Source organism: Oncorhynchus mykiss, chromosome 10 (assembly GCF_013265735.2).
Source record: "Oncorhynchus mykiss isolate Arlee chromosome 10, USDA_OmykA_1.1, whole genome shotgun sequence".
Taxonomy (NCBI): Eukaryota; Metazoa; Chordata; class Actinopteri; order Salmoniformes; family Salmonidae; genus Oncorhynchus; species Oncorhynchus mykiss.
The window spans coordinates 58,358,934-58,386,688 of NC_048574.1; the positions used below are offsets into that span (position 1 = coordinate 58,358,934).

At 41.1% G+C, this 27,755-nt stretch overlaps 1 protein-coding gene across 1 annotated transcript; it reads left to right on the plus strand.

Annotated features, from left to right (window-relative positions):
• The first annotated feature begins 3,647 nt into the window (after positions 1-3,647).
• On the plus strand, positions 3,648-22,928 carry LOC110534368 (butyrophilin subfamily 3 member A1). Its single transcript, XM_021619206.2, has 12 exons — positions 3,648-3,900; positions 10,336-10,398; positions 10,688-11,035; positions 12,787-12,951; positions 13,053-13,187; positions 18,976-19,071; positions 19,376-19,420; positions 21,119-21,148; positions 21,251-21,271; positions 21,569-21,625; positions 21,838-21,864; positions 21,976-22,928. The coding sequence occupies exons 1-12, from the start codon at positions 3,858-3,860 to the stop codon at positions 22,536-22,538; spliced, it is 1,593 nt and encodes a 530-aa protein (XP_021474881.2). The 5' UTR covers positions 3,648-3,857; the 3' UTR covers positions 22,539-22,928.
• Positions 22,929-27,755: the final 4,827 nt, after the last annotated feature.

Below are 27,755 nucleotides of genomic sequence, written 5' to 3' on the forward strand. Positions count from 1 at the left end.
ATGTTATTCAGGGATGCTCAGTTCAACACATACATACAATGCATTCGGAAAGTACTCAGACCACTTGGCTTTTTTCATATTTTGCTACGTTACAGCCTTATTCTAAAATGGATTAAATTGTTTCCATCCCTCATCAATGTACAGACAATGCCCCATAATGACGAAGCAAAAACAGGTTTTTGGACATTTTAGCATCAAAACAATTTTTTAAAACAAAAATATCACTTTTACATTTAGTATTCAGACCCTTTACTCAGTACTTTGTTGAAGCACCTTTGGCAGCGATTAGAGTCTTCTTGGGTATGACGCTACAAGCTTGGGCTCCCAGTGCAAGAGGTTGCAACACATCCGGCCGTGATTGGGAGTCCCATAGGGCGGCGCACAATTGGCCCAGCATCGTCCGGGTTTTGCCGGGGTAGATAAGAATTTGTTCTTAATTAACTGATTTGCCTAGTTAAATAAAGGTTAAATAAATAGAAAAGCTTGCTACACCTCTGTGTGGGGAGTTTCTCTCATTCATCTCTGCAGATCCTCTCTGTCAGGTTGGATGGGGAGCGTCACTGCACAGCTATTTTCATGTCTCTCCAGAGATGTTCGATCATGTTCAAGTCCTGGCTTGGAAAGTATTCAGACCCCTTCACTTTTTCCAAATTGTATTACGTTACAGCCTTATTCTAAAACAGATTAAATGAACAACAAATCTCAGCAATCTACAGAGAATAACCCAGAATGACAAAGCAAAAACAGGTTGATATTTTTGAAAATGTATGGAAAAAAACAACAGAAATACCTTATTTACATAAGTATTCAGACCATTTGCTATGAGACTAGAAATTGAGCTCAAGTGCATTCTGTTTCCATTGATCATCCATGAGATGTTTCTACAACTCGATTGGAGTCCACGTGTGGTAAATTCAATTGATCAGGCAGGATTTGGAAAGGCACATACCTGTCTATATAAGGTCCCACAGTTGACAGGGCATGTCAGAGAAAAAAACAAGCCATGAGGTTGAAGGAAATGTCAGAAGAGCCCCGAGACAGCATTGTGTCGAGGCACAGATCTGGGGAGGCGTAGCAAAAAATGTCTGCTGCATCGAAGGTCCCCAAGAACACAGTGACCTCCATCATTCTTAAATGGAAGAAGTTTGGAACCACCAAGACTCTTCCTAGAGCTGAGCAATCGGTGGAGAAAGGCCTTGGTCAGGGAGGTGACCTAGAAACCGATGGTCACTCTGACAGAGCTCCAGCGTTTATACAACGGGTTATCAACATGTTATTTTGATGAATTTTTTTTCATATTATTTCATCCTTCCACAATATATAGTCCCGACACAAATCTAGGGTTGATACCCAAGCCGGCTGGTCATTCGGTTGCTAGAGACGTGACCCAGTCGTTCGAATGACAGCAAAGTAGACACACTTTCATCTGTTTAAGCTGTTTTCTAGTGACATTTATTTGGATACATCCATAATAACCACCGTGTTTGTGAGAGTCAAACCATAGGACAAACCGTTCGTGCGCTACAGACAATTTTGTGAAAAGATAGATTTTCAGGATGCGTCATGGTCTGACAAACACCACTCTAGCTCTGTCACCTTTCACTGCAGATGCAGAAGTGCGACATAGGCCGGATGCGGTGGACTGAGACATATCCAATGCTAAAAAACAGATATCTCTAGCTTAAACTGACAGATTTAAGGGGCTTTTTAAAATTATTATGCTAATTAGATTTTTGCGATAGCATGGACATCAACCAACGCTAAAGTGTCAAAGCATTACAGCTCTGAAGTTCACAAACAATGTTATTCAAATGAAATTGTATTGGCTCGATTTTTTTCAACTGTATGGCAGGGAGAGCTACCATGAGAGCTACTTAAAAAAAATGTTGCGAGCTACATACTTCTCTTCTCTCCCATGCAACGCTTACCCAGGTCCTTAGTGGACAAGATAAATTAGTGCACTGTATTTCCTTTCAATATAACTTGCATGTTGCATGTTCTAACTTCACGTCAATGTTTACGATAAAATACAAGGTTTCCATGTGGTTACTGACCCTTCAACACCACTAACTGTAAGAGAAGAGCTATAAGATCGTCAAGGACAACAACCACCCGAGCCACTGCCTGTTCACCCCGTTACCATCCAGAAGGCGAGGTCAGTACAGGTGCATCAAAGCTGGGACCGAGAGACTGAAAAACAGCTTCTATCTCAAGGCCATCAGACTGATAAACAGCCATCACTAGCACATTAGAGGCTGATGCCTATAGGCATAGCCTAGAAATCACTTTAAGGAATTAAGGAATGGAACAATAGTCACTTTCATAATGTTTACATATGTGGCATTACTCATCTAATATGTATATACTGTATTCTATACTATTCTACTGTATCTTAGTCTGTCCCGCTCTGACATCGCTCGCCCATATGTGTATGGTCTTAATTCATTCCCTCTTAGATTTGTGTGTATTGGGTGTATGTTGAGCACTTTGTTAGATATTACTTGTTAGATATTACTGCACTGTCGGAGCTAGAAGGACAAGCATTTTGCTACACCCGCAATAACATCTGCTAATCACGTGTATGTGACCAACAAAATTAGATTTTATTTATTTACAGTAGGAGTGTTTCTAGACTGGACCAGACGCACTCTGTCTATTTATAATTTTACTAGACTTTTACTGATGTGAAAGCATCACTCTTTCTTCCTGTGTTCAGTTCTGGACAACGTGACTCAAGGAAAAAAATAATATGTTGATTGAGTCCTAGGAGATGACGGTGAAAACCTGTCAAATGAGACATACTGTAATTACACATGTATTTTAAATTAGGCCAATACTACAGCTATGACTCTGTATGTATATATTTTTTTAAAGGAGGTTTGACCCCTTTTCATGTTTGTGTATGGCTTTAGTCTGTACAGCGGGAAGGTAGAGATGGATTACAGATAGCAGGGGCATGAGCTTTTGCAGAGTTGCCAAAAACCGGAAATTCTGTTTTTCAGGGGAGAAGAGAGAGCCTGTCACATGACTTCTGCTTTTGGACGTTAAAGGGGAATTTCACTCAAAAACTATATTTTTTCCTTTGTCCACTGTTGATACAGTCCCAACATATTTTGCATGTCAGCAGTCAAGTTGTCAAGATATTGGACTTTTAAGAAGAAGAGTGTCTCCAGCCACATGAACATGACGATGCAACATTTTGTATCAACCGTGGTGTAATGGTTTTCGTAGATGGAAGAAGGTGTGGATCAAAGCACAGCGTGGTACATGTTCATGATTTCATTAACTGAACACTGAAATACAAAACAACAATGTGAATAAACGAAAAAAAATGAAACAGTCCTGTAAGGTGCAGAAAACACTAAACAGAAACACCCACAACCAAAATTGGGAAAACAGGCTACCTAAGTTTGATTCTCAATCAGAGACAACGAATGACACTTGGCACTGATTGAGAAACATACCAGGCCAAACACATAAATACTACATAGAAAAAAGAAGATAGACTACCCACCCCAACTCACGTCCTGACCAAACTAGCACAAAGACATAATAAAGGAACTAAGGTCAGAACGTGACAAGTGGACTAATGAAAAAAAATACCAAGAGTTTTTGAGTGGTATTTCGCTTTAACAAGGAGACACTCCATCTTAACTCCTCCTACACATTTCCTGAAGAGAACCTACCACAAAAGTTTTTTTTTTATAGGGGAATATAATGAGATAAGGAGAGGGAGTGGACATACAGGAGAGAGGAGAAGCTGCTCCATCTTCATTTTTGATTACAAAGTAGAATTAAAATATACTGTGGATATGTCACATTGTCATCTGAGGATTCCATAGCCGAAGATAACTTTGATGTTACAACAGCTGGAAATGGAAGGAGGAATCATGCATTCAGGTAGAAATTAATTTCACTAGATAAACTGCTGCCGTTGTTTGAAGAACGTTGTATCTCCCTTCACTTTCTCTCATCTCCTCCCCTTGTTTAGTTGTATTTAGAAAGAGATGCTGCTTCATTGGTTTAAAGATGCACTATGAAGAAATCACTCCTCCATTTCCTGGTTGCTAAAATTCTAACAGTTTTGCCAAATTACAATTTATGTAGCAAACAAGCAATTATAGTGTATATAATCATTGTACCATCTAAAAAGCTGTGAATAATCTTTTCCATAACCAAAAATATTGTATTTTCAGCTGTTTGAAATAGCTGCATAGAAATAGCGCACATAGAAGATATCTACTGTTTCTAGGCCGTGTATGTCCACTCCCTCTCCTTGTCTCATTATATATCCCTATTTCTGTATAGTCATGTGACAGGGCTAGGATTTTGTAAACTGCACAGCCCTATTTCCAAATAAAACGCCAACCCTGGCTTAACTGCAGTAACATAATTCCTCCATGTGGTGCCGTATCTTGGCTGTCAGTCAAACGCGGCAAAAGTTAAACTAAAGTTTAAGTTAAGGCATTCATTCCAAATGGTTCAATTTAGGTTTGGGAAAGGCTTTAAAAAACACACACACAAAAACAAGTGCCTAGCACTGGGATTGAACACATAAGCCTCGAAGCTCGACTGCAGTTGAAATACCCATCCACCATCCCCATCGCCCTAGCGAGCCGCCAGCTGCTAGAAGGTAATAGGCGCTTACATTGCACCTAGTGAGTGGATGGTATGGCTTCCACATTTCGCAAGGTCCAAATAAAATACGATCAAACTTTATTTATACAGCATATTTCAGACATGGAATGCAATGCAACATGCTTCACTGGAAAAACAAAAACCAAATTAAAATCAGAATAAAAATGTAAATATTTACTACACAACAGATGCATGACGCGTTCGGAGTTCCATGAACAGAACTCTATGATCAGAATACTAAATCTGCATGAACTGTCAAGTCTAGACACGACCTAGAAACCCTAGATCTGTTCTATGTGCGCTATTTCTATGCGTCTCATTCTTAAGATGAGTTTTTTGCCTCTTTTACTTTTGGTTTTGTAAACCAGTCTCAGCCACTTCTCTGTGCCCCTACAAACCTAACGTAGAAAATAAATGCCTGAAACTAGATCATCCACATTCTGGTCTTGATGAGAATTTTTAAAAACTGTCGTGGGAGGTTCTCTTCAGTAAACGTGATGTTAGGAATTAAGACGGAGCGTCTCCTTGTTAAAGGGAAATATCACTCAAAAACTATCTTTTGGTATTTTTTTCCTTTGCAACATTATGCATCGTCATGTTCATGTGGCTGGAGACACTCTTCTTCTTAAAAGGCATATATCTTGACAACTTGACTGCTGACATGCAAAGCATGTTGGGGCTGTATCAAGAGTGGACTAATGAAAAAATATAGTTTTTGAGTGAAATTCCCCTTTTAACGTCCAAAAGCAGAAGTCATGTCACAGGCTCTCTCTTCTCCTCTGAAAACCGGAATTTCCAGTTGTTGGCAACTCTGCAAAGGCTAATGCCTCTGCTATCTGTAATCCATCTCTACCTTCCCGCTGTACAGACTAAAGCCATAAAGAAATATGAAAGGGGGTCAGAACCTCCTTTTAAAAAAAAAAGTCATAGCTGTAGCATTGGCCTACAATCTTCATATTCTGATAGCAGAAGTCGCATGTAAGTGTAAAAACAACCTAGACTTGCTTTCAATGAGAATGACAGACCAAAAACACATTTCTATGTGAATTTGGTCGGGGAGCCCGACAATTATGACATTATGCTTTATAAGACATAGCTGCTTTATTGATGAAAGGTCGTACTATGTGGTTGTTTTACCTAGCTATTTTAAGATGATTGCACTAACTGTAAGTCGCTTTAGCTAAGAGCGTCTCCTAAATGACTAAAATGTAAATGTATTAAAATGTTATATTTTATTGCTTGTCTCCTTAATTAAGTTTTACCAAAGGACTTAGTTCAAATACATTTTTTTGACATTATTATCTACCAAAAAATAATACTAATACAAAAAAATGTACTTCCGACTGTTATAATTAAAATCATTTCTATGGAGGAAACATATATTTCAACAATGGCTGCCATTGTGTATGTTTTTATAGCAGTTATGACAGCAGTCATTAAGTACAGTGCATTTGGATCATATTCAAACCCCATTCTCTTTTTCCACATTTTGTTATTCTAAAACAGATTAATATATTTTTTTCACATAAATCTACACACAATACCCATAATGCGAAACAAAAACATGTATTTTGACATTTTTGCAAATGTATTAAAAATAAATAACAGAAATACCGTATTTACATAAGTATTCAGACCCTTTGCTATGATAATCCAAATTGAGCTCAGGTGAATCCTGTTTCCATTGATCATCCTTGAGATGTTTTTAGAACTTGATTGGATTGGTAAATTGAATTGATTGGACATGATTTGGAAAGGCACACACATGCATATACAGTGCCTTGCAAAAGTATTCGGCCCCCTTGAACTTTGCGACCTTTTGCCACATTTCAGGCTTCAAACATAAAGATATAAAACTGTATTTTTTTGTGAAGAATCAACAACAAGTGGGACACAATCATGAAGTGGAACGACATTTATTGGATATTGCAAACTTTTTTAACAAATCAAAAACTGAAAAATTGGGCGTGCAAAATTATTCAGCCCCTTTACTTTCAGTGCAGCAAACTCTCTCCAGAAGTTCAGTGAGGATCTCTGAATGATCCAATGTTGACCTAAATGACTAATGATGATAAATACAATCCACCTGTGTGTAATCAAGTCTCCGTATAAATGCACCTGCACTGTGATAGTCTCAGAGGTCCGTTAAAAGCGTAGAGAGCATCATGAAGAACAAGGAACACAAATACAGTTTTATATCTTTATGTTTGAAGCCTGAAATGTGGCAAAAGGTCGCAAAGTCCAAAGGGGCCAAATACTTTCGCAAGGCACTGTATAAGGTCCCACAGATGACAATGCATGTTAGCGCAAAAACCAAGCCATGAGGTCGGAGGGATTGTCCTTAGAGCTCAGAGACAGGGTTGTGTCGAGGCGCAGATCTGGTGAATTTTACCAAAACAAAATTGAAGGTCCCCAAGAACACAGTGGCCTCCATCATTATTAAATGGAAGAAGTTTGGACCTACCAAGATTCTTCCTAGAGCTGGCTGCTCCCTTGATCAGGGAGATGGTCATTTTGACCGAGCTCCAGAATTCCTCTGTGGAGATGGGAAAACCTTCCAGAAAGACAAAAGTCGCTGCAGCACTCCACCAACCAGGCCTTTATGGTAGAGTGGCCAGATGGAAGCCACTCCTCAGTAAAAGGCAAATGACAGCCCGCTTGCTAAAATACAAAAGTTGGCCAAAAGGCACCTTAAGGACTCTTAGACCATGAGAAACAAGATTCTTTGGTTTGACAAAACCAAGATGGAACTCTTTGGCCTGAATGCCAAGTCTGGAAAAAACCAGGCACCATCCCTACGGTGAAGCATGGTGGTGGCAGCGTCATGCTGTGGGGATGTTTTCAGCGGCAGGGAGGCTAGTCAGGATCGAGGGAAAGATGAATTGAGCAAAGTACAGAGAGATCATTGATGAAAACCTGCTCCAGCGCACTGGGGACCTCAGACTGGGGGCAAAGGTACACCTTCCAACAGGACAACGACCCTAACCACACAGCCAAGACAATGCCGGGATGGCTTCTGGACATGTACTTGAATGTCCTTGAGTGGCCCAGCCACTTTAGCAAAAATACATTTGCAAAAACTGTTTTGATTTGTTATTATGGCGTATTGTGTGTAGATTGATGAGGGGAAAAAAAACTATCTAATACATTTTCTAGTATGGCTGTAACATAACAAAATGTGGAAAAAGTCAAGGGGTCTGAATACTTTCTGAAAGCACTGTAATTTAACTTGTCGTACGTCTTGATGGGTTCGGATTTCAAAACTTGAAATATTGTTAATCATCAGTTATACTAGAGACATGAGGGGTGCCATAGTCTAGAGTCTACACCAGAAGTTAATGATTATCTGTTGGAGGAATGTACATATACAGTGCCTTGCGAAAGTATTCGGCCCCCTTGAACTTTGCGACCTTTTGCCACATTTCAGGCTTCAAACATAAAGATATAAAACTGTATTTTTTTGTGAAGAATCAACAACAAGTGGGACACAATCATGAAGTGGAACGACATTTATTGGATATTTCAAACTTTTTTAACAAATCAAAAACTGAAAAATTGAGCGTGCAAAATTATTCAGCCCCCTTAAATTAATACTTTGTAGCGCCACCTTTTGCTGCGTTTACAGCTGTAAGTCGCTTGGGGTATGTCTCTATCAGTTTTGCACATCGAGAGACTGAAATGTTTTCCCATTCCTCCTTGCAAAACAGCTCGAGCTCAGTGAGGTTGGATGGAGAGCATTTGTGAACAGCAGTTTTCATTTCTTTCCACAGATTCTCGATTGGATTCAGGTCTGGACTTTGACTTGGCCATTCTAACACCTGGATATGTTTATTTTTGAAACATTCCATTGTAGATTTTGCTTTATGTTTTGGATCATTGTCTTGTTGGAAGACAAATCTCCGTCCCAGTCTCAGGTCTTTTGCAGACTCCATCAGGTTTTCTTCCAGAATGGTCCTGTATTTGGCTCCATCCATCTTCCCATCAATTTTAACCATCTTCCCTGTCCCTGCTGAAGAAAAGCAGGCCCAAACCATGATGCTGCCACCACCATGTTTGACAGTGGGGATGGTGTGTTCAGCTGTGTTGCTTTTACGCCAAACATAACGTTTTGCATTGTTGCCAAAAAGTTCAATTTTGGTTTCATCTGACCAGAGCACCTTCTTCCACATGTTTGGTGTGTCTCCCAGGTGGCTTGTGGCAAACTTTAAACAACACTTTTTATGGATATCTTTAAGAAATGGCTTTCTTCTTGCCATTCTTCCATAAAGGCCAGATTTGTGCAATATACGACTGATTGTTGTCCTATGGACAGAGTCTCCCACCTCAGCTGTAGATCTCTGCAGTTCATCCAGAGTGATCATGGGCCTCTTGGCTGCATCTCTGATCAGTCTTCTCCTTGTATGAGCTGAAAGTTTAGAGGGACGGCCAGGTCTTGGTAGATTTGCAGTGGTCTGATACCCCTTCCATTTCAATATTATCGCATGCACAGTGCTCCTTGGGATGTTTAAAGCTTGGGAAATCTTTTTGTATCCAAATCCGGCTTTAAACTTCTTCACAACATTATCTCGGACCTGCCTGGTGTGTTCCTTGATCTTCATGATGCTCTCTGCGCTTTTAACGGACCTCTGAGACTATCACAGTGCAGGTGCATTTATACGGAGACTTGATTACACAGGTGGATTGTATTTATCATCATTAGTCATTTAGGTCAACATTGGATCATTCAGAGATCCTCACTGAACTTCTGGAGAGAGTTTGCTGCACTGAAAGTAAAGGGGCTGAATAATTTTGCACGCCCAATTTTTCAGTTTTTGATTTGTTAAAAAAGTTTGAAATATCCAATAAATGTCGTTCCACTTCATGATTGTGTCCCACTTGTTGTTGATTCTTCACAAAAAAATACCGTTTTATATCTTTATGTATGAAGCCTGAAATGTGGCAAAAGGTCGCAAAGTTCAAGGGGGCCGAATACTTTCGCAAGGCACTGTATGGTGGATGCAATTAAGCTTGGAATGTGCTGAGTGCAGGGAAAACGATCACATGTTGGCAGGCACTGATAAGAGTGGATGGAGAGTTGTGATTAGATTAGTGAGGAAAGGGGCCGAGGTCAGGTCAGGGCACATTAAGGGAGAAGGTACAGTTTATTGCCCGTATCACTTAAGGTCCTGCCCATCAATAAAGATGTAATGTTTAGAGAGAAGGGGGAGACTCCACCAAATTTGAGGTATATATATTACCACTGTTGGAAATATGTTTTTGTCTGTTCAGTTGTTCGATCCTTTGGGTGAATCAACTTGGTTGGATCTTTTATAGAGTCCGTCAATTTCTTACTCTGATATTTAGAACCTAACAGTCTCATGGTCCAACGTTCAGTATAACACAGTCTATTTGTTCAATGGTTCCTGCACATTGACTGTATGACCTAATGGTTTTAGCTTTGAGACAGAACGTGAAATTTGATCAAATGACCAGGGTCATATTCAGGAGGGTGCAACGTACTGAACATTGCAGAATGAAATTCCACTATACTCTACCAAGAGGCATGTCTGTTTTACTCAATATATTTTTTATCTGAACATACCAGTGTTGTACCCTACTACTGTACGTGTTTATTGATGCAATAGATTCAACTTTTTATAGTAACTGCAGTTATGATGATGTTGTCATCAATAGGATGTCCTCTATCGTTAAACACAGGTGTGTGGCTGAGGTTGATGACACTGACAGCTCTGACAGTTCTCATGGCAGCTCAAAGACCTGGTGAGCATGTCAACTTTCTGCTAGTTGCAAAAACATTGATTTCTTCCATATAACTGTCTTAGCTTTTTTAATTAACACTTATGAATGCCCTCTTCATAATACATTATAAACACATGTAAGCCTTATGAGCTATACTTAATGCAATCCAACTGCTCGTCTAAATCTATAACAACATTCATAGAGGATTAAGACCAGGCGGTATAGTTCCTTATGAAGCAAAATGTTGTAATGCCCTATATAAATGGCTAACACCCTCTTACAAGAACTCTACATCTCACTCTTTTCCCAGAGGTTTTCACTTTGATGGTTCATCATGGTCTGATCTTGACCGCATTGAACTCCTCAGTCTCTCTACCTTGTGAACTCTCACCTCTCTTCAATGCTGAGCCATTGGAGGTGCGCTGGTACCGGTCCGGTGACTTCGACAAACCTGCCTTGTTGTACAGAGATCACAAGATCCAGGAGACCCCTGTGGACCCCCGGTACAAGGGCAGGGTGTCTCTAACTGGGGGGCTGGACAGAGGGAATGTGTCCCTGACACTGGAGAGGGTCACACTGGCAGACGGGGGGGAGTATGTGTGCAGTGTCAGCGACGCACAGTGGTATGAAAAAGCCAGTGTCTTCCTCACAGTAAAGGGTAAGGGACTGAAGACCGCACTCCACTTGTGTAGACAATGTGGAATGGGTAGCTACAGTGCCTTCAGACAGCATGACTTTTTGCACATTTTGTTGTGTTAACAGTCTGAATTTTAAATGGTTTAAATGTAGATGTTGTGTCACTGATCTACACACAATAACCCATAATGTCAAAGTGGAATTATGTTTTTAGAAATGTTTACAAATGAATTAAAAAACGAAAAGCTCAAATGTCTTGAGTCAATAAGTATTCAACCTTTTTGTCATGGCAAGCCTAAATAAGTGTGCGATAATAATAGTGTTTAACTTGATTTTTGAACCACCACCCCATCTCTGTAAGTCTTTTCTAACTCAGTTGCCGGAAAGGAAGGAAACCGCTCAGGGATTTCATGAGGCTAATGGTGACAGAGTTCAATGGCTGTGAAAGGAGATAACTGAGGATGGATCAGCAACATTGTAGATGATCCACAATATGACAGAGTGAAAAGAAGGAAGTCTGTACATAATACAAATATTCCAAAACATGCATCCTGTTTGCAATAAGGCACTAAAGTAACACTGCAAGAAATGTGGCAAAGAAATTAACTTTTTGTCCTGAATATAAAGTGTTATATTTTGGGCATATCCAACAACACTGAGCACCACTCTTCATATTTGCAAGCATGGTGGTGGCTGTGTCATGTTATGTTTATGCTTGTCATTTTTTGGGATAAAAATAAACAGAATAGAGCTAAGCACAGGCAAAGTCCTAGAGCAATATTTGGTTTAGTCTGCTTTCTAACAGACTGGGAGACAAATCCACCTTACAGCAGGACAATTACCTAAAACACAAGGCCAAATGTACATTTGAATGTTCTTGAATGGTCTAGTTACAGTTTTGACTTAACTCGGCTAGAAAATCTATTGCAAGACTTGAAAATGGCTGTCTAGTAATGACCAACAACCAACTTGACAGAGCTTGAAGAATTTTTTAAAATAATAATTGTCAAATATTGTACAATCCAGGTGTGCAAAGCTCTTGGAGGCTTACCCAGAAAGTCTCACAGCTTTAATTGCTGCCAAAGGTGATTCTAGCATGTATTGACTCGGGGGATTGAATACTTATCTAATCAAGATATTAGTGTTTTATTTTCCATAAGAAAAATATATAAGAATCTTTCTTCCACTAACATTACAGAGAATTTTGTGCAGATCGCTGACAAAAAATGACAATGAAATAGATTTAAATCGCACTTTGTAACAACTAAATGTGTAAAAAGTCCAGGGCTGTTAATGCTTTCTGAAGGCTCTGTATTTAGCTGTATGTGAGGGACAGACAGAACAGTTGCACTGCAATTACGCTGTAATATTGGTAGCCTAGTGGTTAGAGCGTTGGGTCAGTAACCAAAAGGTTGCTAGATCAAATCCCTGAGATGCTAGTTAAACCCCTGTTCCTAGGCTGTCATTGTAAATAAGAATTTGTTCTTAAATGGCTTGCCTGGTTAATTAAATATTCTGGATATTGTAATTTATTTTAAAGGAATAGTTTAAAAAATGACATTGGTTTCCTTACTCTGTAAGCAGTATATGGACACGTGGCGGTCTAACATTGCTCACAGGGTAAGGAAACCAATATGCTATTTTGTCATTTGGGTGAACTCTCCCTTTGAAATGTACAGAGAAAGTGGCAACTCTTTATGCAGGTTTACAATTAAATACATTCTCACAATCATTGTCTTCTTGGTTGTACTTTGCTCCACCTCTGTCTATTAGTACTAGGTGGTACCCCGGTGGTCTCTGTTGCTGAAGCAAGGGGAGGAGGAGGTCGGGTGAACATTACCTGTTCATCAGAGGGCTGGTCACCATATCCTACACTCACCTGGAGAAACAAAGAGGGGACAGAGATCAGAAATGGACGAGAAGTACTGAACACTCCAGGTTATTGTATACACTTTTTTGGAACATTACTGCAACTATGTACAGCTGTGTGTGTCTGTCTGTCAGTAAGTGTGTATATCCCCTTTTCCTCTCTGTAACAGATCCTCAGGGCTTGGTGAGAATCAGTAGTTGGATGCTGTCTTCTCCCTCAGACACCGATTGGCTCTCCTGTACAGTCTCTCTGTCTGAGGAGGAGAAGAAGGAGAGTAGAATCCTGCCCAGAGCTCCAACAGAGGGTGAGAATCTCAGAAATCTTAAACGGTATCTTATCATTTAATATTTGAGTCAAAGTAACAATAAGTTCATTATACCCACAAACCAGTCAACACAACTTGGACCTGTTGTGAAATGGACCTTGGGCTTTCCTAAACGGGCCCCTATCTGAATAAATTAGTTCTTAAAAGATAAAGTGCCGGTCTGAACAGACCCAAGGACCACCAGACCCAAGGACCACCAGACCCAAGGACAACCAGACCCAAGGACCACCAGACCCAAGGACCACCAGACCCAAGGACCACCAGACCCAAGGACCACCAGACCCAAGGACCACCAGACCCAAGGACAACCAGACCCAAGGACCACCAGACCCAAGGACAACCAGACCCAAGGACCACCAGACCCAAGGACCACCAGACCCAAGGACCACCAGACCCAAGGACCACCAGACCCAAGGACAACCAGACCCAAGGACCACCAGACCCAAGGACCACCAGACCCAAGGACAACCAGACCCAAGGACCACCAGACCCAAGGACCACCAGACCCGGTCCGATTCAATCCGAGGGAAGCAGCAAAAAAAGCAGCAAAAAAACGAATTATTAACTGGAGCTGTTCAGGCGCGATGGAGAGAGAAACGGAGCCGCTCTAGCAGGTGGAGGGACTGTGCTGTGTGTGCAGTGTGTGAGTGAGTGAGTGAGTGAGTGAGTGAGTGAGTGAGTGAGTGAGTGAGTGAGTGAGTGAGTGATGCCGGGTGTAGGCAGGGAGAGAGAAAGAAACAGCTACAAAGCCGACTCGCACAAGATAGAATACAGTAACTTCTTGCTGCCACAGATCTTGGTAACTGTAACCTTTCCTTCTCGTTTACCTTTGAATTCCTTCATTTTAATTCCAACTTCCATTGATTCACAGGTAACTGACAAAATAAAGAAAACTCTTGAGTAAATGAGAGATACAAAGTATATTGAAAGCAGCTGCTTCCACATGTGTGGTTCCTGAGGTAATTAGAGTTGATTGACGCAACTTAATAAAACATCCCCTTCAAAATCGGTCTGTTTAAGCTAGAGAGATCCGTTTTTTTTTGGGATGGGTAGCGTCTCACTCCCCCACGTCCACATATATGGTGGAAAGTGGCAGAGCTCCTGCATTGTTTATCAGAAACACCCTGAAATTCCGGCTTCTCATGAAAACGTCTGTAGTGTTTGAATGGTTTGGCCTACAAACTAATACTCCGTGGAAAGATGAGACTCTCACGAACAGGATGTTGTTCTCCGTCTTGCTCAACGACTCCCACAAGCCCCACGGGACTTGTCTGAAGACAGTACCATCAATGTGCCGACTTCTGCATATAGCGTTCTAACCGTTTGTGCTACAAACTAATATGACCACTCTATGGAAAGATGAGGCTCTCACAAACGCAATGATGTTCTCAGTTTGTACGACACCCACAAGTGTCACGGGACTCATCTGAAGGTAAGTCGTTTTTTGTGACAATAAAAGTGGTTAAGTAAAGGATAAACGCCTCTGTTGTGTACATTACTTTGGAAATAATGGACGGAGGCATTTATCCTGCTTATACCACAGTTTGCCAGAGAAAACCATATGAAAACAAACATTTAGCAGTATAAATACTTTTTTGTTGTTTTTTTTTTATAAGCAAATTCATACTTTCTGATCTTTTGGTTGGTAGAGACGCGACCTAGTCATTCGTTCGATTAGTTTGATATTTAGGGACGCAACCCAGTTTGTTCTTCTATGTTCCATTGCCATGCTAGTAAAACGCTAGTAAAACTAAATGCATGCTCTTCAACCAATCGCTGCCCGTACCCGCCCGCCTAGCATCACTACTCTGGACGGTTCTGACTTAGAATATGTGGACAACTATAAATACCTAGGTGCCTGGCTAGACTGTAAATTCTCATATTAAGCATCTCCAATCCAAAATTAAATCTAGAATCGGCTTCCTATTTCGCAACAAAGCCTCCTTCACTCATGCTGCCAAACATACCCTCGTAAAACTGACTATCCTTCCGATTCTTGACTTCGCCGATGTAATTTACAAAATAGCTGTCACGTTCTGACCTTAGTTCTTTTGTTATGTCTTTGTTTTAGTGTGGTCAGGGCGTGAGTTGGGTGGGTTGTCTATGTTCCTTTTTCTATGATTTGGGATTTCTGTGTTTGACCTGGTATGGTTCTCAATCACAGCTGTCATTCGTTGTCCCTGATTGAGAACCATACTTAGGTAGCCTGGTTTCACTTTTGAGTTGTGGGTGATTCTTTTTCGTGTAAGTTTTTCGGTTCTGTTATGTCACGTTGTCGTTTATTGTTTTGTTCATTGTTCATTATTCTTATTAAACAATATGGACACTTACCACTCTGTGCATTGGTCCTCCGATCCTTCCTACTACTCCTCCTCATCATTAGTCCTCCTCGTCAGGAGGAAGACAACCGTTACAGAATCACCCACCACCAAAGGACCAAACAGCTTGGTAACGGGAAGCAGCAGCGATCTCCAGATTCCTGGACATGGGAGGAGATCCTGGATGGCAAGGGACCCTGGGTACAGCCGGGAGAGTATCGCCGCCCCAAGGCAGAGCTGGATGCAGCGAAAGCCGAGAGGCAGTGGTATGAGGAGGCAGCATGGCGAGCGGTTGGAAGCCCGAGAGGCAGTATGGGGAGGAACACGGGAATGTGGCTAAGTTAGGTAGGAGACCTGAGCCAACTCCCTGTGCTTACCGTGGAGAGAGGGGGACCGGACAGGCACCGTGTTATGCGGTGAGGCGCACGGTGTCCCCAGTGCGCAGGCATAGCCCGGTGCGGTACATAGCAGCGCCTCGTATTGGCTGGGCTAGAGTAGGCATCGAGCCAGATGCCATGAAGCCGGCTCAGCGCATCTGGTCTCCAGTGCGTCTCCTCGGGCCGGGGTACATGGCACCAGCCCTACGCATGGTGTCGCCGGTTCGCCAGCACAGCCCAGTGCGGGCTATTCCACCTCGCCGCACTGGCCTGGCTATGGGGAGTATTCAGCCAGGTAGGGTTGGGCAGCCTCGGGGCTCCTCGTCAGAGGAGGAGGAAGACAACCGTTACAATAGCCTCCAACACTCTACTCAGCAAATTGGATGCAGTCTATCACAGTGCCATCCGTTTTGTCACCAAAGCCCCATATACTACCCATCATTGCGACCTGTATGCTCTCGTTGGCTGGTCCTCGCTACATATTTGCCGCCAAACCCACTGGCTCTAGGTCATCTATAGGTATTTGCTTGGTAAAGCTCTGTCTTATCTCAGCTCACCGGTCACCATAGCAACACCCACCCGTAGCCAGCAGGAATATTTCACTGGTCAAAGCCAACACCTCCTTTGGCCACCTTTCCTTCCAGTTCTCTGCTGCCAATGACTGGATGAAATTGCAAAAAAATCACTGAAGTTGGAGACTGATATCTCCCTCACTAACTTCAAGCATCAGCTGTCAGAGCAGCTTACCGATCGCTGTAGCTGTACACAGCCCATCTGTGAATAGCCAATCCAAACCAACTACCTACCTCATCCCCATGTTTGTTTGTTTTCTGCTCTTTTGCACACCAGTATTTCTACTTGCACATCCTCATCTGCACATCACTCCAGTGTTAATTGCTAAATTGTAATTACTTCTCCACTATGACCTATTTATTGCCTTACCTCCTTACTTCATTTGCACTCACTGTATACAGATTTTCTATTGTGTTATTGACTGTACGTTTGTTTATCCCATGTGTAACTCTCTGTTGTTGTTTTTGTCGCACTGCTTTGCTTTATCATGCCCAGGTCGCAGTTGTAAATGAGAACTTGTTCTCAACTGGCCTACCTGGTTAAATTAAGGTGAAATATATAGATATATATATTTTTAAATACTCAGTGACAATGTTCTTATACCTTATTTACTGCTACCTCTGCAGCCAGAATAACAGCAAAATGTATTCTGTCTCGTTTGTTTAAGCTGTTTATCCCGGCCAAACTGTTCACAGTTGCCAAAGAAAACAATACTATAAGCACACATTTACAGGTAGAAATACAGTTTTCTTATTGATATTTTCATTTATATAAGAACATTCCTACTTTCTGATATTTTATTTGCTAAAGACACAACCCAGCCATTTGTTCGATTAGTTCGATATTTATGGATGAGACCCAGTCGCTTGCTTGCTAGCTAGCTAGCGGCTACGGCTAACACAGTTACAACCTCAGCAGACAGAATAAAAGCAAAGTAGCTGTTTTCTATTAACGTTCATTTGGATACATCCGTAACAATGAGCTGATAATGCCCTATTTTGCCTGGCATATCTAGAAAAGTTTGCCTTCTTGTCAGGACACTTGACACTGTTCATTACAAGGAGATCACATTGCACATCAAGCATTAGTTTAGAAGCTAGCTAAATAGGTTGTTGCTAGCAAGCCTGCCAATATGACAACCAAATAAAAAAATATCAGTTGCTGAAAACACCTGGTCAAACTAGCAACGACGGAGGATTTGACATCATAGCACCACTTGCGTCATGACTGCAACAGTAGCCAGTACCAGAGAAATTCATGGTCATCACTCACCATGTTAGGTCATCAGATGCTCCAAAAAAATATGTCTCTGCAAAAAAAAATTAGTGCTAGCTAGCTACATTTTTTTTCCCTCGTTGGACCTGCATTTACAATGTATCCAATTTTGGTTTGTGTGGTTGTTGGTTTAGCTTTCGGTAACTTTGTAGCAAGTAGGGTATGCATGTGTAGGCGCTTATTGCGTCATGATTGCAAGGTGTCCCTATATCTTTCCCTACTGTCCCGCTATCTGGTATAAATATACATTCTAGAATGCTCTTCTAGACAATCAGGAACAAATATTCAACAATGCTCAACAATGCTCTGTTTCATATATGTCCTAGATATAGTACATGTCTATAGTAATAAATGGCAAGTTCAATATTTTATCAAATCTTTATTTTTTATTTTTTGCTACCTAAAGGGTCTAAAATAAAATAGCTAAATGATCCATGGTATGACCATTTTTATGGTATGACCATGTTAGATCTCAGAAAAGATACAATTGTGAACCCGCGACCCACATGTATGACATAAAATGTATATGCCATATCTCACAATTGATCGGACTTCCCGAATTGAGTATTTTCACTGTGACAGAACGTACATTTGTTTTGTAGATTTGTGTGTCATTCCACAAAGTTCTTTGAAAGCGATGCAGTGAGTGGGGGGCTGCATAACCCTGTGACATAGCGTTCACTCTAGCTCTACCTTGCTGAGTGAGAGAGGTCCAAACTTTGACAGACAGTCCAACAACAAGGGTTTAGGAACTTAGACACATTTTTTAAATTTGACGTAATTCCCCTTTAAGACACTTTATGTCAGTGTTTTCTTTATTTTTGGAGCTACCTGTATCTCCTAACTTGCTTGCCACACAGGGAGACTACTTTTACTATAGTGTTGCTTTGATGACTTGCGATTTGGCCGGAAACAACAGCAAGTTTCACGCACCACTTTGGTGAAAAGCAAGAGCAGCAGCATAAATTGTAAAATTTTTCACTCTCTCTCCACAGCACCAGTCGCATTCGGGTCTGTACGGGTCCTTATGGGCAAATTGGTTATAATTACAAATACCCAAGACCCATGACAATTAGGTCCAACCTGGCTTTTCGGGTACAGGTGAAACAGTGAAGTCCTCTGATATGTTGTCTTGAGTTACTGTATCTACCGAAAGACCTGGGAAATAAGACTCTTTTTTTTTTAAAGTAATATTTTAAATGGTTTGATAAATTCTTTGTACAGGACATTGGGGTCTTGGAGCCTTCATCACGACTCTGATTATTTTACTGCTAGTTGTCTCTACTGTTATTGGGCTCTTCATCTGGATCAAAAAAACTGGTATGTCAACAAGCTAACGCAAATTCATTTAAATGTGAACAGCATGTGACCTATCATTAGTAGAACTGATCTTCATAGTGTGGCTAGACTATTCTACTCCACAAACATATATACTGTACATATTTACATTGTGTTTATATGTAATGTTGTCAATGCTTAAAGTGTATGCCTTTCATTCAACACATTGTTGCATACATTTTTTTCAAGTACTACTGCATTGATTGATCACTCACACCCATCCCTATCATTTACAATGGGTTATGTGGTTTTACATTGACAATATCTACTTCTCTTCCTCCTGCAGGGTTTGTCAGAGTCTCAAGATTGAAGAAAATGGCAAATGGAAACGGTATTAAGCATTGTCTAATCATTTTGTTTTATATAAAAGTTCAGTTCCAAAGATTTCCAAAACTCTATCGCAAGTAAGGTGCATTTGCGTTTGGACAAGAGTGTTGGGAATAACCAAGAGCGTCGGGACCTTTGTTTAACTAAGCAAATCAGTTAAGAAAGAATTCTTATTTACAATGACGATCTACCAAAAGGCAAAAAGGCCTCCTGCGGGACGGTCATGCATAGACGTCAATTCGAAATGAAGTTAGGCGTTAGGAATTGCACCTTAATATAATATTAGGTTTGATGATGACATTGAAAAACCTCACTGATACAATACATTAAAAAAATGTAATATTGTATGGCCTAGCTACCTATATTAATATTACTGTCATTGCATTTCGGATAAAACAGTCTACAGAGAGGCCAGAATTTACTTCTATAGTTTTTCAAGACTATTTTGTGTATTTCAATATTGTGTTATAACATTATTTTTTTTAAACATATTTGATTACTTAACTTTTATGTTTTAATTTAATCGAGAAAGCCACTTTTGTCGGATGTACATTATTTAATTGTTTTACTGATATTTTATTTAACATTTCAAAGGTTGAATGAGCATTTTACGCGTTTTGTACTGAAGATGAGGTGTTTGTTGATTATTTTATGTGAACATTATATTGAATATTTATTTTGTGTATACACTCCCTCTGTATTTATTTGGACAGTGAAGCTAAATTTGGCTCTATGCTACAGGATTTTGAATTTGAGATTAAATATTTCACATGAGGTGACAGCGACACCTTTTATTTGAGGGTATTTTCATGAATATCTGTTGTACTGTTTAGAAATGAAAATACTTTATGTATCTAATCCACCCATTTGAAGAAGTCATAAATATTTGGACAAATTAAATTATAGTGTATTAAAGTGTTGAACGGTGTTTTCTCCGACACACATTGGTGCAGCTGGCTTCGGGTTGAGGGGGCGGTTAGGAAGCGCGGTTTGGCAGGTCATGTTTCGGAGAGCCCGACTTTCGCCTCTCCCGAGCTCGTTGGGGAGTTGCAGCGTTGAGACAAGATCGTAATCACGAAATTGGGGAGAAAAAGGGTGTAAAATATATATATATTTTTTTAAATGTAAAAGTAACATCTATTCTTATTTACAATAAAAGTGACTCCAAAATGACACCGTAGATTATTCTTCAAATGGAGGGACTAGATACAAAGTTCTTTAATATCTAAACGGTAAAACAGATACTTATGAAAATTAAATGTAATATTTGATCTCCAATCCAAAATGCTGGCATATAGAGACAACATTAACATTAAACAATGTAGCTATACTAAATAGAGGAGAGTGTATCTATATTATCTATTTATATTTAAATCTTATTTGATTAGAAATTGAAAAAAAAAAAATTCAATAAAACTCAGTAAGGTAAGGTGGTGTTCAGTAAGGTGGTGTTCAAATGAAAGATTGATTTTCTATTTTCAAAACGTTGTTTCTTTAGTATGGCACACAACTTCTAACACATCTCCAGATGAAGGAGATCAAATTCAAGTGTTACTCTTCTATTAACTAAATTAGTAATTTGTCAAGCGTTGAACATACTGTATAGCTAGATAGATTAATATGGTTAATTATATGGTGTCAATAATCTATATGTCAACAATATTGTATGACCTGTAGTGATATTAGTGTCAATCTATTTCAGATAAAACAGAGTCTACTGAGAGGTCTGAAGGTATTACATCTATCTTTTTTCAAGACTACTTTGTGAATTTCTACACATTATATGATTTTCTATATATTTGGTATCTTACTTTTAACCGTTTTCATTTAATAGAAGAAACAGCTCTTGCCGGAGGTAAATCTGAACATTTCATTTAGCATTGCAAAAGCAACTTTACTGAGCATTTTGTGTTTTGTATAGAATATTATGTATTTATGTGTGTTGTTGATTATTTAATGTATATATCTACATTTGCTATGAAATACGTGTCTCATTTAATCAGAAATTGACAAGCGTCAATTTACGGGTATAGGAAATCAAATTCAAGCATCAAGCTAGTCATTTATCATCCATTGAACAGATAAATATGGTTGATTATTTGATGCATCGACAATCAACTTTTTGTCAATACTAATATGTTCATTTGTGCAGAATGTGGAACGCAAACTGCCAAGGAAACAACTACACAGAGGGAATGTGTCCCGAAAGGTACGTTTACATTGACATACGTTTTTATTATTTAACATTTTCTCCTACGTTTTTAAAACTTAGTTAACCCACAAACACAGTCATTCCCAGGTTTATTCACATTCATTGAACAACACCCATTAAAAAAAGTGGTGCAACCCAATATTTATTTTCTGTTGATAAGCTTAGTGGTTAGAAAATGTCTCTGATTTTGATTTGTTAATCATTTGCAGAATGGGGTGAAGTAAAAAGATTCAAAGGTAGGACATAAAAACATCAAACATAATATTATTACGTGGCTGTACCTACTACATCCATCTCAGCAACCACGTGACTGAATAAATTCACAAAATATTTTTTCCTTTTCTTAGTGGACATCACTCTGGACCCAAAGCCTGGTCATCCGTACCTACAAGTGTCGACAAATCGAAAGAAGGTCTACTCTAAGACATCAAAAGAACCTCATGTTTCCACAGCCCCTCATGTCCTTAGTGAGGACAAATTCAGCTTCGGACAGATATACTGGGAAGTGGTGGTGAGGAATGTTGGAATTTTCAATTCATTTCGAGAGAAACAGTCATGGTACGTCGGGGTAGCCACAGACACAGCCACTCTGACAACTGGTGTTGTACCTTTAACCCCACAGAATGGTTTCTGGGTTTTTACATTTAACAAAGAAAAAGGGTATTGTGTCTCTGATGACCCTCAAATGCCAGTATCTGGGAATGAAAGCCCTTCAGTGTTGAGTGACATGTCAGCAGACATTCTTACAACACTGGGAGTGTTCTTAGATTGTGACAGACAGATGCTTTCCTTTTATGATGCTGAATCAAAGGTACATCTTTACAGTTTGTTTAACGTTGTGTCATCTAACACATTCTTCGCTGTATTCAGCCCTGGGTTACGTGACACCTGTCCCTTAACAGTTAAATGACTCTGGATGACAAAGTGTTATGGAATAGGCCAGGTAGTTTAGTTCTTAGGAACACAATTATACACTACACTACCACTTCGACATTTCATCCCCAGGTAGCAGCAACAGAGGCAGGTACTGTCCTCTGCCAAGAAGTCTTGAACAGGTGTGGGCAATCGGGTGTGGCAGCTTGTAGCGCCGTGAGGCTGTTGTAGTTTGGTGGCCATGTGGGCTTTCGGTTTGGTTTTAAATCTTCAGTTTTTGGGAAGACATTTTTCTGTCCTTTTTCTATATACAATTATTTGTTGATCACAGTGGCGACACGTCATTCAGGGCAGGTGGAGCATTTTACAAACAATGTAAAAAAAAGTTTCAATGAGTTAATAAAGCTTCATACAAACATGCATACAATCTCTTTATTGCTTTCTTGAGTAAGGCAGCTCCAAAATGCAGATGTTTCAGCCTAGCTCAGTGCTTTCTGCGGTGGTGGGGCAGCCGGTGGACAATACGGAGCGTAAGGGTTGATAATGTTCTCTAGTTGCGCCGTGATTGGCTCAGTGTTCTGTCACTCATGGGGATGCTACATCACCGCAAAATCTACAGGGAGAAATTGAAAATTCAAGCCCCTTGGACACTGCCATAGACTTACATTAGAAGTGCCCATCCAAGAAGGCTCAAGGTCATTGGCCAAATCACATTATATCTACCGTAGCTATGATTGGACTGATTTTATCAACATCATACTTTCACAATCTTAGCGAACAAACTAGACAAGCGGTCATCCTCATGAATCAAGTCGACAATCTACTGGGAAATACTTTTCAATCCTTGTCATATGAAGATAAATTATAGAGAAAACGTATCGGTGCTCATTGGCCATTGGACATAAACATTACACAAAGAGTTGTAAATCGGAAATTTAACAAAGAGTGCTGAGGTGCCACTGCAGCTTTGGGCTCAATCCCAGGCTGTGTCACAGCCGGCCGTGACTGGGAGACACATGGGACGGCGCAAAATTGGCCCAGCGTCATCCGGGTTAGGGGAGGGTTTGGCCGCCCGGGATTTCCTTGTCTAATCATAATCTTGTGTTTCCTCCGACACATTGGTGTGGCTGGCTCCCGTGTTACGCGAGCAGTATGTCAAGAACCAATGTGTCTTGGCTCTCGACCTACGCCGAGTCCGCAGGGGAGATTTAGCGATGAGACAAGATCATACTGTAACTTCTGGCCCATGGCGTTGCATGTGAATGTCACATCCTTCTTCAGTCTTTTCTTCAGACCTTCAAACCGTTTCTTGGCGATTCTATAGTTGTCTTGGAGTGCTGGCATTTCTCGTTTCCATGACAACTTCACGAGATATCGTTGAAGGTGGTTGTTTTCTCGAACCTCTGTAGAGCCTCGTTTTCATCTGGGTTCTGTTTTCTTGCTTATAATACCCAGAGACTCAAGCTCCCAGAATGCATGCAGTTGTTTGGAGACTCGTGTGTCTTCATCAAGTGGTATGAACATGCATGTTGCCTCGGCGACACTTGACATGGACACTGGTTCCTGCACCGAACATCCAAAGGTGCTCTCTAAAGCATCCGGCGTCTCCGTCAGTCACTCCACTCTGCCTGATTGTCACGTTCTGACCATAGTTCTGTTATTTTATTCTTTGTTTTAGTGTGGTCAGGGCGTGAGTTGGGGTGGGCAGTCTGTTTGTTTTTCTATGTTGGTTTTTGTGTTCGGCCTAGTATGGTTCTCAATCAGAGGCAGGTGTTGTTAGTTGTCTCTGATTGAGAATCATACTTAGGTAGCCTGGGTTTCACTTTTGGTTTGTGGGTGTTTGTTTCCGTGTGTGTGTTTGGGCCACACGGTACTGTTTCGGTTTTGTAAATTCACGTCATCGTTTATTGTTTTGATTCAGTGTTCAGTGCTTTCTTTAATTAAAATCATCATGAACACTTACCACACTGTGCTTTGGTCCGATACTTACTCCTCCTCAGACGAAGAGGACGATATCCGTTACACTGATACTATCTGCCAGTAGTAGTCTGCTCCTATCAGGACAGAGTGTTCAGGATAATTGTCATCTCCTCGAAAGTCTGCGAGCTGCAGTCCCTTTCTGTTGAGCTCATGTTGAATCTGTTCACCAGGAACCTTCATCACAGCTGTGCACACTTGTGGGGTTTCAATTGCCTCTATCTCTATTCTCTGCTGTTTGTCCCAGACATTCTCCAAGATGACTTTCACTGTGTTGCGTTGGGACGTTGCTGGAGCAGAGGAGCCAAACGTGTGAAGAGTGAGTGCCTCTTGTCTGATTACTGGTAGCTTCAAGCCCTTCACAAGGTTGTCATGTACGAAGCTTCTCTGACTGCCTCCATCTAGTAAGCAACGAGCTATCTTCCTGCCCGATGGGCCTTCTACCCATGCCTTTGCCATTTGTAGCAACACAGTGTTCTGTCCATCTGGTTTAATCTTCAATGAATGGGGAAAAACTGAGGAAACAGCATCTACAGAAACAGTAGGGGTTGCACCTCACTCCTCTTACCAGTACACACAGCAATGTGATGTCTGCTTCCACATGACACATCTTTGACTTGACAGAATTTTGCTGTGTTTCTGTCCTAAACATACAAAACATCTTCCCATTTTCTTTGGTTTTTCTCTTTGCGTGTAGCAATATTGTGGTCAGGACAGTTTTCTGATTTGTGGTGTGCACTGTCACAGAATAGACTGTTTTGTTCCTTCTGGCTGGCTGTGTGCAGTGCCGCAGCAGATGGCATGTTGGATATTTTTGTTTTCATTTCATTGGAGGAGCATGACTTGTTCCATGGTTTGCTCTATTTCTGTTGGTTGCATGATCGTGTCATTTGTAGTGCTCTTTCCCTGCTCTGAACCTCCAGTAAGAAACTGACGATCTCAGACACTTTCCATTCATCATCTACTCCCCTCTAACGACTATAGTCAAGAGCTATGTGCTCTGGAACCATCTGCAGTAAGATTGGGCATAGTAGGCTTCCATAGGTTTCTGACACTACACCCAGTGATTCCAAGCTCCTAATCTGAATTTCACATTCATCATATAACTGCCTCAATGCATTTAGGTCAGAGGATTTCTTCATATGAGTGAGATTCAGCAGCTTTGACATGTGAGCACTAATCACAAGATCTTTCCTTCCAAATCTGCTCTTGAGCAGAGCGATTGCATCATCATAGTTACTGTCTGTTAACATCAATCCTGCTACTGCCTTTGCAGCTGGTCCAGTGAGATATGTTTTCAGATCGGTAAACTTCTCTTTATTACACAGTGAATCATTGTTGTGAATAGCGGTCTCATACTGGCTCCAAAACTCCTACCACATATTGACATCTACATAGAATTTCTCAATAATCAACTTTGGTAGCCTTACTGATTGTCTCTGTGATCTGTTTGAGTTAGAGTCACTCACCAGTGCTGGTAGTGGATTGAGGTCCTGTTTTTTCGTTACTCCGTAATAAATGTATAATAAGTCATTATTACTCCAAATGAGGTTCCTTATTCTGAAGGGCATTTAATTTTTTTGTTGCATTTTTACCCCTTTTTCGTGGTATCCAATTGTTGTAGTAGCTACTATCTTGTCTCATTGCTACAACTCCCGTACGGGCTCGGGAGAGACGATACACAACCCAACCAGCCGTACTGCTTCTTAACACAGCGTGCATCCAACCCGGAAGCCAGCTGCACCAATGTGTCGGAGGCTACACCGTGCACCTGGCAACCTTGGCTAGCGCGCACTGCGCCCGGCCCGCCACAGGAGTCGCTGGTGCGCGATGAGACAAGGAGATCCCTACCGGCCAATCCCTCCCTAACCCGGACGACGCTAGGCCAATTGTGCGTTGCCCCACGGACCTCCCGGTCGCGGCCGGTTACGACAGAGCCTGGGCATGAACCCAGGGACTCTGAGGGCGCTGCAGTACAGCGCCCTTAACCACTGCGTCACCCGGGAGGCCCCACAGTTGCATTTTAGTGGAAAGAAGGCAGGCAGAAGGTCATACACAGGAGGAGGCAGGTAGCTGGGTCCAGGGGCAGGCAGAAGGTCATACACAGGAGGAGGCAGGTAGCTGGGTCCAGGGGCAGGGAGAAGGTCATACACAGGAGGAGGCAGGTAGCTGGGTCCAGGGACAGGCAGAAGGTCATACACAGGAGGAGGCAGGTAGCTGGGTCCAGGGGCAGGCAGAAGGTCATACACAGGAGGAGGCAGGTAGCTGGGTCCAGGGACAGGCAGAAGGTCATACACAGGGAATCCGAAAAGGTAACAGTACAGGCAGGGAAAGGCTAGTAACGTAGTCCGGAAGATCAGGCAAGAGGTTGATGACAGGAAATCTGATAGGCAAACATACAGGTAGGGAATAGGAGAAGAAAAACCTTTGATAGTTAGGATGGCCAAAAACTATGATACACGGGAGGGCTAATATGGAAAGAAACAGAGCTCCGAATAGAATGTGTACAAAAACAAACAATACCTCACAATGATTGGGTGCAAAGAACTGACCAAAATAGTGTGTGTAAATGACATGCAGGTGTGTGAACAGGTGATCAGAATTCAGGTGACTGGGATCTGTAGAGTGAGCTGCGTTCAGGGGATCTATGTGCTTGAAAGTGTGAGTTGGAAGCAGATGTTACAGACATAGCTTTATGCCTTTAAAATGTGCAATAGGCATTATACTATGGGTAATTTTAACCAAGTTTGCCTCTGTACTATTTGTTGTGCCCCCACTCGCTCACTCAGTAGCCTTCCTTAGTGCTGGTTTTATTATCTCCCACACACACACAGAACCCTGGGTTTAGACTAAAGTTAAAGTGCACTGAATGTAGACCTGTGTAATGAAGTGCACAGCAACATATTATACAATTCAATAAAAAGCTGACATTTTTGCTTAAGCTTAAAAATAAAAAAGCTTCACTTCTACAATCACTTCTAAAGACTGTCTTCGAATCAGAACAACATAGCCGAGATGATCGATGATATTTAATACTTTATCAGTATTGGGAGCAAGTGACCTCTTGCTTTCATATCCTCTATCCCCTTCTTACTCTCTGGTGTTACATGGCCAGCACAACGCTTCGCGAATGCACGCAGCATTTACATCGATGGGTCGAACACTAGGATGCTGTAGATTTTCTGGTCCACCTTTTGTAGCCTGGAGATCAGTGCTGTGGCTGCGATGGTGCCTCTATCCACATTGTTGCTATGGAAGGCCCCAGACATGGTGCAGA

Excerpts from the sequence above, each read along its gene's own strand:
- LOC110534368 (XM_021619206.2), top strand. The coding sequence starts at position 3,858 with ATGTTACAACAGCTGGAAATGGAAGGAGGAATCATGCATTCAG. Across the intron at positions 21,272-21,568 it reads AGAAACAGCTCTTGCCGGAG|AATGTGGAACGCAAACTGCC; the intron begins GTAAATCTGAAC and ends TCATTTGTGCAG. Across the intron at positions 21,865-21,975 it reads TGAAGTAAAAAGATTCAAAG|TGGACATCACTCTGGACCCA; the intron begins GTAGGACATAAA and ends TCCTTTTCTTAG.